Genomic DNA, 14,248 nt, shown 5'->3' with positions numbered 1-14,248 from the left:
AGCTGCAAGTTACAGAAAACTGGATTAACAATGACTTAAGCAAAGAGGGGTTTTTCTCACCTAACAAGTAGTTCAGAGGTCAGCAGTTGCTGGCATTGGTTTAGCTGATCAACGACGTTAATAAAACTCTGAATACTTTCACTCTGCTTTCTCATGTTTGTTGTCTTTTGGTCACAAAATAGCTGCTGCAGCTCCAGAATCATATACATATTCAAAACAAGAGGGAGGTGTCTTATGGCTATTAACCTCTACGTGTATAGGAGACCAGGAAAGTTTTTAGCTGTGCACATGGCCATAGGGGTTCTCTTAGTAAGAAAGAGAGTATATGCTATAATGAATCTTCTGTTTCTTCTGGGAATTATATTCTACACATGATATTGACTGATTCTCTACCATTGAATAATTCCTTTACCATGTCAAATATAGGAAATTAAATATCCTATAAAGGGAGCATTAGAAAATCATGCAGTGTGTTTTACTTTAGATAAAAAAAAAAATGAGCCTTTCTTAGAAGTGATTTTCTGGAGGACCTTCAGGAAAAGCCAAGAACCTCTTCAGTAAACTTGTTTGGAGTCATTTATTGAAATGTTAGTATGTTTGGAAACATATCTGCAACAAATATTGTACAAGAATTATACCTCTAATTGGAAAGAGACTAAATACTGAAGTTTTATGTGGTCAATACTAGAAACATTGCCCAAATAAAACTAAGGTTTATGTCCTTTTTCTATTAAATTGTTTGTACAAACAATGGTACCTAATCCTGAGAAGATGCTTCTTTGCTACTGGTGAGAGTATAAATAGGTACAAATTTTTCTTAAAGTTTAGAAAAAGTAAAAAGAGCATTAAAATGTTAATGTCCTTTACCCTAAAATTTATCTCTAAGGAAGAATTTGCTTTCCTTGTGAAAATGTTAGAATTATGAACCAAGCTTGTCCATACAGAATCATTTTTCCAGCAATGCTCATAATTGTGAAAATATATGGAAACAGAAATAACTTACAACAATAATTAAATTAGTTGTTATTGCTCCATAGTTTCAAATTAATATAGTTAAAAATAGGAATACAAGTTGTTTATCCATCTTACTCCCATTTTATAACACGTAGAAGTATTTATTTACTCAAAAAACATGTCAAATATTACCAGTGGGTACTTGTGGATTATGGAATTTCACGTCATTTTAATTTTCTTTATTATTTTTGGCATTTTCTCATTTTCCTTAATGAATATGAATTATTTCTATAATTATAAAAAATTCACTTTATTTTGTAAAAGATATAATGAAAATGTGAGTATGTTTCCTGAGACCCTCTCTTGAAAGAAATAAGGGGTGAAAAAGTGCTTTGATCCAAGAATTTGGGTGGGGTTGCTCACAGCCTGAAAAGAACCTTTTATTGATAGACTAGAAAAGGTGTCACAAAGCACTTTGTCCTGTGGAGTTCTGGCATTTCTCAGTTCTGCCACGAAGGAAGTGTTTAAAGGAAGTTGTCCCAATAGTTCATTCTTTTGTATTCAGGTTAATCCCATCTTTCTATTTTTCTCTTCCTAGAGAGCTTTCTGTTTTTCTTTTCTGTGATATGTACAAGACTGAGGTTACTAGGGCTGAAACTATATTCAGAGGGATGGGAACCAGTTCTAGAAAACTGTCTTAATTCATCCAGGTAACCAAAGGTAACTCATGTGGAGTTGGAGAGATCATTATCTCTATACATAATTATCCCTTTTGCTTAGTATGTGTAGAAAATGGGGACCCAGTACTCCTGAACAGAAGCTAATTGTCCCTCTCCTAAGGCATTAAAATGTGTGTGGGTGTAGATGTGTGGTGTGTATAATCCCTCACTATCTTTCCATCTGTGAACTTGAGGGGAGGGGACAGGAAGGGAAGGAGATGTTTCTCTTGAGTCCTGCCTTTCCTATGGGGCATCCATGGTACAGCATATAAGGAGGTCAGACCTACCAGTTTGTCATTTGCTGGTTGGAAACCCTTGGTATAAAGCTACATACTTTTGGAACTGAAACATCCTTATGAATTCAGTTTCAATTTTACCTTCCATATCCTGCCAGGTACTTTCATATACATCTGAGATTCCTAAACTGGGTTATGCTTATCCCTGGGTTATGCCACCTGAGTCAGGAGACAATTGAAGCCTCAGGATCTCTAGAAAGATTTCCCATGTTTACCCCTTGATCTCAGGTAAGTCCCTGGAACGGTGTTTAAGAAGATGGGTTCATTCATATTTGATTAGCCAATCAGATTGCGTTAGCACGTGGAAATATGAATACATATAAAAGCTTCATTTTTGTTTGTTTGTTTGCTTTTGCACTGAAATTAAGAGGCATTGATTTAATTTTAACAATAGAGCCTTTAGACAAGGTGAGGTTCAGGAATTGTTAGCTGCCATTGTACAGAGAGTGAAGCGTGTAGGGTCACCAACTCCAGCCCAGAACCCTCACAGAATATGGCTTAACATGAAAACAAGGAAAATCTCTTGTACTTAGGAATCTAGATATGGTCTTTTACTGAATAAAAGGGACTAGTATGATTTGAGGCTGGTGTGTTGCCCCCTTTTCATTCTTTTATACACAAGTCTTTTATAGGGACTTCCCTGTCAGTCCAGTGGTTAAGACTTCGCCTTCCAATGCAGTGGGTGAGGGTTCAGTCCCTGGTTGGGGAGCTAAGATCCCACATACCTTGTGGCGAAAACCCCAAAACATAAAACAGAAGCAGCATTGTTACAAATTCAATAAAGACTTTAAAAAAAGTCACTTATAGAAAAATTCTGTCTTGGAATTGGTAAAACAATGTGTTGGGTTTCATTACGCCCCATGGATATCTAAAACAGTAGTCTGAACCCTGAATGCTAGCTACCTATATGATACCCCTACATGGATGTTTAATAAGCCTCTCAAACTCAACTTGCTCAAGGTAGAACTCTTGGTTACCCTGCAGCCCACAGATCACCTCCTCTGCAAGTTTTCTCTGTCTTAGAAAATGGATCTCCCATCTACCTGGTTGTTTAAGCAGGTGTTATAAGAATTATCCTCAACTCTTTGTTTTCTCTGTCCCCACGGCCAGTCTGTCAGCAATTCCTGTTGACATTACTTCCAAAATGTGTCCCTAAATCACTGACTTCTCCCCATCACTGTTGTTACCTTCCTGTCTAATCACCATCATCTCTTTTCTGGACCATTACACTGGTCTTCTAACTCAGGGGTCCCCAATCCCCGGGCCACGGACTGGTGCTGGTCTGTGGCCTGTTAGGAACCGCACTGCACAGCAGGAGGTGAGTGGCATGTGAGCGAGCGAAGCTTCGTCTGTATTTACAGCCACTCCCCATCGCTCGCATTACCGCCTGAGCTCCACCTTCTGTCAGATCAGCAGTGGCGTTAGAATCCCATAGGAGCGCAAACCCTACTGTGCATTGCTCACGTGAGGGATCTAGGTTGCGTGCTTCTCATGAGAATCTAATGCCTGATGATCTGAGGTGGAGCTGAGGCCGTGATGCTAGCGCTGGGGAGTGGCTGCAAATACAGATTATCATTAGCAGAGAGGTTTGACTACACAGAGACCAAAATAAATCAATTGCTTGCAGACTCATTTCAAAACCCTATCAGTGAATGGCAAGTGAAAACAAGCTCATGGCTCTCACTGATTCTGCATTAGGGTGAATTATATAATTATTTCATTAAATATTGCAATGTAATAATAATAGAAATAAAGTACACAATAAATGTAATGCACTTGAATCATCCTGAAACCATCCTCCACCCTGGTCCGTGGAAAAATTGTCTTCCACGAAACCGGTCCCTAGTGCCAAAAAAGTTGGAGACCGTTGTTCTAACCCATCTCCTTGCTCCCTTATGATCTGTTTTCTACCAAGAAGCAAGAATCATCTTTTAAAAGTCATCCCCTATTTAAAGTCATTCCCGTATTTAAAATTATTTGTTGGTTTTCCAGAGCAGTTATAAAAATATTTTCACCCCTTTACCCTGGTTTACAAAGCCCTTTGGGCATGGCCTCTACTACCTCTCTGACCTCAGCCCTTACCACTCTCCCCCATCACAGTTCTCTGGACCCCCTGACTTTCTGTTCTGTGAGTAAGGCAAACCATCGGGCCCCCTCCCAACCAGAAGTGGGCTTTCCTCATCTTCCCATGGCTGGATCCTTCTAATATTTAGAAGAAACCGTTCTGATAAATCCCTCATAGAGACATTTCCTGAACACCCGATGATATAGGATGCACCACCAGCCCACCAAAACTAGACACCATTTATCACATAACCCTCTTTTATCCTACTTAAATTACCTGGATAGCATATAGCTGTCACCACCTCCAATGCCTAAGGCCAAATATAAGACCCATGAGAGCAGGTTCCTCATCTGCTTTTTCACTGTTGTTTCACTAAGAACAAGAGGAGGTGCTCAATAATGGTGCTGCATGAACAGCTGTTTTTCATATGCTGTGTAATCTCAACCTGAGAATCAATAGGTTGTTTCTATCTGTTCTGTTTTTATAGCAGACTGGAGTGTATGAGTATAAGGTCTTTGGCTTTCTGGAGGATTGCTCACCGGATCTACTTGCAGATGTCTATATGGACTTAGACTACAGAAAACAGTGGGACCAATATGTTAAAGGTGAGTGACACTTACAATTTAACAAAACCAGTTAGAAAGTAGAATCTAATGTTATTTATTCTAGCCAGCAGTAAGCAAAAGGTTTAATTTTTACTATATTATGTTTCATTTTTAATTTTGGCATATATGTCTTAAAGTTCTAGGTTAAAATGTGACTTTGCTAATCTTAGGATTTGCTCCTTGCATACTATTAGAGTCACTCTCCAATTTGCTCTGAGGGCTGCTTTGTTCTTATTATAAGTTTGTTGTCATCTCATAAACCTAGGTGGTCATGGAAAGCTTCTTGGAGGAGGTGGTACCCAAGCTTTGTTTTAGAGGTTGAATCAGAGTTTTATAAATGGCAAGAATACCTATATGTGAAGAGATGAGAGGGTGAGGGGGTGAGTGGTTAAAGGGCATTTGAGGTCTAGGAATAGCATGAGTAAAGTGAGGAAGGCATGAAACAACATGAAATATTAAAAAATTGTGAGCAGTTGGGTGCTATTGAGTTGCTGGGGTAGCAGAATCTGGAACTAGGGTGGGAGGAGGGTCCAGAGCCCCAAGGGCCTAGGCTGGCCACCTCGCTACACTTCTTAGATTTTCACTAGAAGTGAGGGAGAGTTATGAGAAGCATTAGATAGGGGCTCTTCCTGCCACTTAGAATGGGGAGTGGCCTCTGCCATCCAAGTCACAGTGGGGTAGATACGTAGCAGCTAGCCCAGGGACACAGAAACCCTGACATACCCTTGCTGTGGTCCGGAATCTTAGTTGCAAGTAACCAAGCACTAACAAATGCCAGTGTAAGAAAAGGAGAAAGCGTTTTTTTTGTTGTTGTTGTTGTTCATGGAATTGAAAAGTGCATAGGTGTCTGGCTTCCAGGTCAGCTACATCCAATACTTTATATCTCCAGCTTGACTGTGTTTTCTTCTGTGTTGATCTCATTCTCAGGCAGATTCTTATGTCATGGCAAAGTTGCCACCAGGGGTTGCAGGCTTACATTCTAACCATGTACATAACTCCAGAGGAATAGGAACGTTCCTACTGATGCAGCCAGAGTCCCAGGGTTGGCTCTTATAGCCTCAATATGGATCATATACTTACTTCCTGGGGACATTTATCATGGTTTTGGGTCACTTAGTGCTATCAAATAGCCTTCCTATCTAGGGGAAATTGTGATGCCACTTATTCAAGGGAGAAGCCACAAGTTCTCTGTCCATCTCTCTAGCAGACATTGTTCAGTCGTGTGCTGTAGACATTGGAAGAGCGTCTGATGTGCGGTACTTGGCATCAGCAGTCCACACTATGGAGTACAGTCCAGAGACAGCAGTAGTTTGGCTTCTCTGGAGCCATCCTGAGGTTCTAACCTAACTGTGGTCCTCCTAGATCTTCTGTAAACTGCATGAGAGCCTTTAAAAAAACACTTTTTGGCCTAAAGTTGCTAGAGTGGCAAGCCAAGACTCTGTCCACACATGCCTTCCCTAAACTAATCACCTTGGCCATGTCTGGCTCAATATCACACCCCTATAATTAACGCCGAGTCAGTTCTGCTTAAACCGCATAGTGAAGGAGAAAAAGGAGAATGAGATGCTGGTCCAAGAAGAGGAGAGCCAAAGCTGAGCAGGCAAAGCAACAGATGTCTGCTCCTTCCCTTCCTTTCAAGGGCATCTTCAGCCTCCTGTACCAGTGGGCTGGCAAGCTCTTTACCCCATGGTCTGCTTCTAATAGATTTCATTTTTTCAAAAGCTAAATTAATTAACACATTGCCACAGTTAGTATCTCCTCAAGGGACTCTCTTGGTTCCTTCAGCAGCCTTGGTGTAGCGCCTTCTCTAAACGGTTAGTTAGAAGCTTCCTGCACAGCTTGCGGACAGAGGCTGTGCACTTCATAGTATTCCTTTGCTATCTCCGTGCAAGAGCTGATGCTATATGCACTATATGCATGGTGGATATTAAGGAGATTTGGTCCCTGTAGCTGTGGTATAAAGCAACATAGGAGAGAGGAAAGAAAGTTAGGATTAGCACAGTTAAGCAACTTTCTAGCTGTTTAGAAAGGACACTGCCCTCTCTGGAAACTTTGTTTCCCAATTGAACACACAAGACTAGGTCGCTCAGTCCCAGGACACCTGTAATATGTCAAGAAATCTAAAGGGTGGTGTGCATAAGGACACAACAGTAAAACATTTGCTACTCTAGTGACATCTGGTGGTTTCCCTGATTTTGTTTTTTGTTTTTTGTTTTTTTTTGCAGTACGCGGGCCTCTCACTGTTGCAGCCTCTCCCGTTGCGGAGCACAGGCTCCGGACGCGCAGGCTCAGCGGCCATGGCTCACGGGCCTAGCCACTCCGCAGCATGTGGGATCTTCCCGGACCGGGGCACGAACCCGTGTCCCCTGCATCGGCAGGCGGACTCTCAACCACTGCACCACCAGGGAAGCCCGGTTTCCCTGATTTTTAAACCTGAAAATTTATTTTTTAATGCCGAATTTTATTTCACTGCATTTTTTTGAGAGTGTTGTTTGTGCTATATGATGAACAATTTTTGCTGGGTTGTTTTATTTTTACTCTGTTTTTATATCCACTAGACTCTGCCCCTGGGCAGCAGACTTTCAGTGGCAGTAAACCTGACTTTTTCTAGAATTCTGTGCCTTATGAGTGAGTGGTTTAGCATCCCTACAGGATCATCATATCAAAGCTTTTTGTTTTTTTTAATTTCTTCTGAATTTTTGAATTTTATTTTATTTATTTTTTTATACAGCAGGTCCTTACTACTTATCCATTTTATACATATTAGTGTATACATGTCAATCCCAATCTCCCAATTCATCACACCACCCCCCCACCCGATCGGTTTCCCCCCTTGGTGCCCACACATTTGTTCTCTCCATCTGTGTCTCTATTTCTGCCCTGCAAACCAGTTCATCTGTACTATTTTTCTAGGTTCCACATATATGCATTAACATACGCTATTTGTTTTTCTCTTTCTGACTTACTTCACTCTGTATGACAGTCTCTAGATCCATCCACGTCTCTACAAATGACCCAATTTTGTTCCTTTTTATGGCTGAGTAATATTCCATTGTATATATGTACCACATCTTCTGTATCCATTCGCCTGTCAATGGGCATTTAGGTTGCTTCCATGACCTGGCTATTGTAAATAGTGCTGCAGTGAACATTGAGGTGCTTGTGTCTTTTTGAATTATGGTTTTCTGTGGGTATATGCCCAGTAGTGGGATTGTTGGGTCATATGGTAATTCTATTTTTAGTTTTTTAAGGAACCTCCATGCTGTTCTCCATAGTGGCTGTATCAATTTACAATCCCACCAATAGTGCAAGAGGATTCCCTTTTCTCCACACCCTCTCCAGCATTTGTTGTTTGTAGATTTTCTGATGATGCCCATTCTAACTGGTGTGAGGTGATACCTCATTGTAGTTTTGATTTGCATTTCTCTAATAATTAGTGATGTTGAGCAGCTTTTCATGTGCTTCTTGGCCATCTGTATGTCTTCTTTGGAGAAATGTCTATTTAGGTCTTCTTCCCATTTTTTTGATTGGGTTGTTTGTTTTTCTAATATTTAGCTGCATGAGCTGTTTATATATTTTGGAGATTAATCCTATGTCCATTAATTCATTTGCAAATATTTTCTCCCATTCTGAGGGTTGTCTTTTCGTCTTGTTTGTAGTTTCCTTTGCTGTACAAAAGCTTTTAAGTTTCATTAGGACCCATTTGTTTATTTTTGTTTTTATTCCCATTACTCTAGGAGGTGGATCAAAAAAGATCTTGCTGTGATTTATGTCAAAGAGTGTTCTTCCTATGTTTTCCTCTAAGAGTTTTATAGCGTCCGGTCTTACATTTATGTCTCTAATCCATTTTGAGTTTATTTTTGTGTATGGTGTTAAAGAATGTTCTAATTTCATTCTTTTACATGTAGCTGTCCAGTTTTCCCAGCACCACTTATTGAAGAGACTGTCTTTTCTCCATTTTATATCCTTGCCTCCTTTGTCATAGATTAGGTAACTATAGGTGCATGGGTTTATTTCTGGGCTTTCTATACTGTTCCATTGATCTGTATTTGTGTTTTTCTGCCAGTACCGTATTATCTTGATGACTGTAGCTTTGTAATGTAGTCTGAAGTCAGGGAGTCTGATTCCTCCACCTCCGTTTTTTTCCCTCAAGACTGCTTTGGCTATTCATGGTCTTTTGTCTCTCCATACAAATTTTAAGACTTTTTGTTCTAGTTTTGTAAAAAATGCCATTGGTAATTTGATAGGGATTGCACTGAATCTGTAGATTGCTTTGGGTAGTATAGTCATTTTCACAATATTGATTCTTCCAATCCAAGAACATGGTATATCTCTCCATCTGTTTGTATCATCTTTAATTTCTTTCATCAGTGTCTTATAGTTTCCTGCATACAGGTCTTTTTTCTTCCTAGGTAGGTTTATTCCTAGGTATTTTATTCTTTTTGTTGCAAAGATAAATGGGAGTGTTTCCTTAATTTCTCTTTCACATTTTTCATCATTAGTGTATAGGAATGCAAGAGACTTCTGTGCATTAATTTTGTATCCTGCAACTTTACGAAATTCATTGATTAGCTCTTGTAGTTTTCTGGTGGCATCTTTAGGATTCTCTACATATCGTATCATGTCATCTGCAAACAGTGACAGTTTTACTTCTTTTCCGATTTGGATTCGTTTTATTTCTTTTTCCTCTCTGATTGCTGTGGCTAGGACTTCCAAAACTATCTTGAATCATAGTGGTGAGAGTGGACATCCTTGTCTTGTTCCTGATCTTAGAGGAAATGCTTTCAGTTTTTCACCATTGAAAATGATGTTTGCTGTGGGTTTTGTCGTATATGGCGTTTATTATGTTGAGCTAAGTTTGCTCTTTGCCCACTTTCTGGAGAGTTTTGATCATAAATGGGCATTGAAGTTTGTCAAAAGCTTTTTCTGCATCTATTGAGATGATAATATGGTTTTTATTCTTCAGTTTGTTAATATGGTGTATCAAGTTGATTGATTTGTGTATATTGAAGAATCCTTGCATCCCTGGGATAAATCCCACTTGACCATGGTGTGTGATCCTTTGAATGTGTTGTTGGATTCTGTTTGCTAGAATTTTGTTGAGGATTTTTGCATCTATGTTCATCAGTGATATTGGTGTGTAAGTTTCTCTTTTTGCATATATTTGTCTGGTTTTGGTATCAGGGTGATGGTGGCCTCCTAGAATGAGTGTGGGAGTGTTCCTCCCTCTGTTATATTTTGTAAGAGTTTGAGAAGGATAGGTGTTATCTCTTTTCTAAATATTTGATAGAATTTGCCTGTGAAGCCATCTGGTCCTGGACTTTTGTTTGTTGCAAGATTTTTAATCACAGTTTCAATATCATTACTTGTGTTTGGTCTGTTCATATTTTCTATTTCTTCCTGGTTCAGTCTTGGAAGGTTATAACTTTCTAAGAATTTGTCCATTTCTTCCAGGTTGTCCATTTTATTGGCATAGAGTTGCTTGTAGTAGTCTCTTAGGATGCTTTGTATTTCTGCGGTGTCTGTTGTAACTGCTCCTTTTTCATTTCTAATTTTATTGATTTGAGTCCTCTCCCTCTTTTTCCTGATGAGTCTGGTTAATGGTTTATCAATTTCGTGTATCTTCTCAAAGAACCAGCTTTTAGTTTTATTGATCTTTACTATTGTTTTCTTTGTTTCTATTTCATTTATTTCTGCTCTGATCTTTATGATTTCTTTCCTTCTGCTAACTTTGGGTTTTGTTTGTTCTTCTTTCTCAAGTTCCTTTAGATGTAAGGTTAGATTGTTCATTTGAGATTTTTCTTGTTTCCTGTGGTAGGCTTGTATTACTAGAAACTTCCCTCTTAGAACTGCTCTTGCTGCATCCCATAGGTTTTGGATCATCGTTTTTTTGTTGTAATTTGTTTCCAGATATTTTTTGATTTCCTCTTTGATTTCCTCAGTGATCTCTTGGTTATTTAGTAGCGTATTGTTTAACCTCCATGTGTTTGTGTTTTTTTATGTTTTTTTCCCTGTAATTGATTTCTAATCTCACAGTGTTGTGGTCTGAAAAGATGCTTGATATGATTTCAATTTCTAAATTTACTGAGGCTTGATTTGTGACCCAAGATATGATCTATCCTGGAAAATGTTCCGTGTGCACTTGAGAAGAAAGTGTAATCTTCTGTTTTTGTATGGAATATCCTATAAATACCAGTTAAATCTATCTGGTCTATTGTGTCATTTAAAGCTTGTGTTTTTTTCCTTATTAATTTTCTGTTTGGATGATCTGTCCATTGGTTTAAGTGAGGTGTTAAAGTCCCCCACTATTATTGTGTTACTGTCGATATCCTCTTTCATAGCTGTTAGCAGTTGCCTTATGTATTGAGGTGCTCCTATGTTGGGTGCATATATATTTATAATTGTTATATCTTCTTTTAGATTGATCCGTTGATCATTATGTAATGTCCTTCCTTGTCTCTTGTAACATTCTTTATTTTAAAGTCTATTTTATCTGATATGAGTATTGCTATTCCAGCTTTCTTTTGATTTCCATTTGCATGGAATATCTTTTTCCATCCCCTCACTTTCTGTCTGTATGTGTCCCAAGGTCTGAAGTGGGTCTCTTATAGACAGCATATATATAGGTCTTGTTTTTGTATCCATTCAGCAAGCCTGTGTCTTCTGATTGGAGCATTTAATCCATTCACGTTTAAGGTAATTATCGATATGTATGTTCCTATTACCATTTTCTTAATTGTTATTGGTTTGTTTTTGTAGGTCCTTTTCTTCTCTTGTGTTTCCCTCTTAGAGAAGTTCCTTTAGCGTTTGTGGTAGAGCTTGTTTGGTGGTGCTGAATTCTCTTAGCTTTCACGTGTTTGTAAAGCTTTTGATTTCTCCATCAAATGTGAATGTGATCCTTGCTGGGTAGAGTAATCTTGGTTGTAGGTTCCTCCTTTTCATCACTTTAAATATATCATGCCACTCCCTCTGGCTTGTAGAGTTTCTGCTGAGAAATCAGCTGTTAACCTTATGGGTGTTCCCTTGTATGTTATTTGTCATTTTTCCCTTGGTGCTTTCAACAATTTTTCTTTGTCTTTAATTTTTGTCAATTTGATTACTATGTGTCTCGACGTGTTTTTCCTTGGGCTTATCCTGCCTGGGACTCTGTGCTTCCTGGACTTTGGTGGCTATTTCCTTTCCCATGTTAAGGAAGTTTTTGACTGTAATCTTTTCATACATTTTCTTGGGTCCTTTCTCTGTCTCTTCTCCTTCTGGGACCACTATAATGTAATGTTGTTGCATTTAATGTTGTCCCAGAGGTTATTAGGCTGTCTTCATTTCTTTTCATTCTTTTTTCTTTATTCTGTTCCACAACAATGAATTCCACCATTCTGTCTTCCTGGTCACTTATCTGTTATTCTGCCTCAGTTATTCTGCTATTGACTCCTTCTAGAGTATTTTTCATTTCAGTTATTGTATTGTTCATCTCTGTTTGTTTGTTCTTTAAATCTTCTAGGTGTTTGTTCTTTAATTCTTCTAGGTCTTTGTTAAACATTTCTTGCATCTTCTCGATCTTTGCCTCCATTCTTTTTCCAAGGTCCTGGATCATCTTCACTATCATTATTCTGAATTCTTTTTCTGGAAGATTTCCTATCTCCACTTCATTTAGTTGTTTTTCTGGGGTTTTATCTTGTTCCTTCATCTGGTACATAGTCCTCTGCCTTTTCACCTTGTCTATCTTTCTGTGAATGTGGTTTTTTTTTGGTTTGTTTTTTTTTCTGCTTCCTTGTCTGTTTCTTTTCTTTTTTTTTTTAACATCTTTATTGGGGTATAATTGCTTTACAATGGTGTGTTAGTTTCTGCTTTATAACAAAGTGAATCAGTTATACATATACATATGTTCCCATATGTCTTCCCTATTGGGTCTCCCGCCCTCCCACCCTCCCTATCCCACCCCTCTAGGCGGTTACAAAGCACCGAGCCAATATCCCTGTGCCATGCGGCTACTTCCCACTAGCTATCTACCTTATGTTTGTTAGTGTGTATATGTCCATGACTCTCTCTCGCCCTGTCACAGCTCACCCTTCCCTCTCCCCATATCCTCAAGTCCCTTCTCCAGTAGGTCTGTGTCTTTATTCCTGTCTTACCCCTAGGTTCTTCATGACATTTTTTTTTTCTTCTTAAATTCCATATATATGTGTATCATACGGTATTTGTCTTTTTCTTTCTGACTTACTTCACTCTGTGTGACAGACTCTAGGTCTATCCACCTCATTACAAATAGCTCAATTTCATTTCTTTTTATGGCTGAGTAATATTCCATTGTATATATGTGCCAAATCTTCTTTATCCATTCATCCGATGATGGGCACTTAGGTTGTTTCCATGTCCTGGCTATTGTAAATAGAGCTGCAGTGAACATTTTGGTACATGACTCTTTTTGAATTATGGTTTTCTCAGGGTATATGCCCAGTAGTGGGATTGCTGGGTCATATGGTAGTTCTATTTGTAGTTTTTTAAGGAACCTCCATACTGTTCTCCATAGTGGCTGAACCAATTCACATTCCTGCCAGCAGTGCAAGAGGATTCCCTTTTCTCCACACCCTCTCCAGCATTTATTGTTTCTAGATTTTTTGATGATGGCTATTCTGACCTGTGTGAGGTGATATCTCATTGTAGTTTTGATTTGCATTTCTCTAATGATTAATGATATTGAGCATTCTTTCATGTGTTTGTTGTCAGTCTGTATGTCTTCTTTGGAGAAATGTCTATTTAGGTCTTCTGCCCATTTTTGGATTGGGTTGTTTGTTTTTCTGTTATTGAGCTGCGTGAGCTGCTTATAAATTCTGGAGATTAATCCTTTGTCAGTTGCTTCATTTGCAAATATTTTCTCCCATTCTGAGGGTTGTCTTTTGGTCTTGTTTATAGTTTCCTTTGCTGTGCAAAAGCTTTGAAGTTTCATTAGGTCCCATTTGTTTATTTTTGTTTTTATTTCCATTACTCTAGGAGGTGGGTCAGAAAGGATCTTGCTGTGATTTATGTCATAGAGTGTTCTGCCTATGTTTTCCTCTAAGAGTTTGATAGTTTCTGGCCTTACATTTTGGTCTTTAATCCATTTTGAGCTTATTTTTGTGTATGGTGTTAGGGAGTGATCTAATCTCATACTTTTACATGTATCTGTCCAGTTTTCCCAGCACCACTTATTGAAGAGGCTGTCCTTTCTCCACTGTACATTCCTGCCACCTTTATCAAAGATAAGGTGACCATATGTGCGTGGGTTTATCTCTGGGCTTTCTATCCTGTTCCATTGATCTATATTTCTGTTTTTGTGCCAGTACCATACTGTCTTGATTACTGTAGCTTTGTAGTATAGTCTGAAGTCAGGGAGCCTGATTCCTCCAGCTCCTTTTTTCGTTCTCAAGATTGCTTTGGCTATTCGGGGTCTTTTGTGTTTCCATACAAATTGTGAAATTTTTTGTTCTAGTTCTGTGAAAAATGCCAGTGGTAGTTTGATAGGGATTGCATTGAATCTATAGATTGCTTTGGGTAGTAGAGTCATTTTCACAATGTTGATTCTTCCAATCCAAGAACATGGTATATCTCTCCATCTATTTGTATCATCTTTAA

General features: G+C 38.7%; 1 protein-coding gene across 8 annotated transcripts in view; it reads left to right on the top strand.

The window, feature by feature from the left end:
• The window catches only part of LOC132414796 (phosphatidylcholine transfer protein), a 161,466-nt gene that overhangs the window by 58,630 nt on the left and 88,588 nt on the right, over nt 1–14,248 (top strand). For all 8 annotated transcript variants that reach the window (XM_059997687.1, XM_059997681.1, XM_059997680.1 and 5 more), the window contains exon 4: nt 4,522–4,639. In XM_059997687.1, coding sequence (XP_059853670.1) covers nt 4,522–4,639 — 118 coding nt within the window. The remainder of the gene's footprint in view (nt 1–4,521; nt 4,640–14,248) is intronic.

The sequence above is a fragment of the Delphinus delphis genome, chromosome 19 (genome assembly GCF_949987515.2).
Source record: "Delphinus delphis chromosome 19, mDelDel1.2, whole genome shotgun sequence".
In the NCBI taxonomy this organism is placed as follows: Eukaryota; Metazoa; Chordata; class Mammalia; order Artiodactyla; family Delphinidae; genus Delphinus; species Delphinus delphis.
Note: the sequence above shows the minus strand (reverse complement) of the source record. Positions and strands in the feature narration are given on the sequence as shown.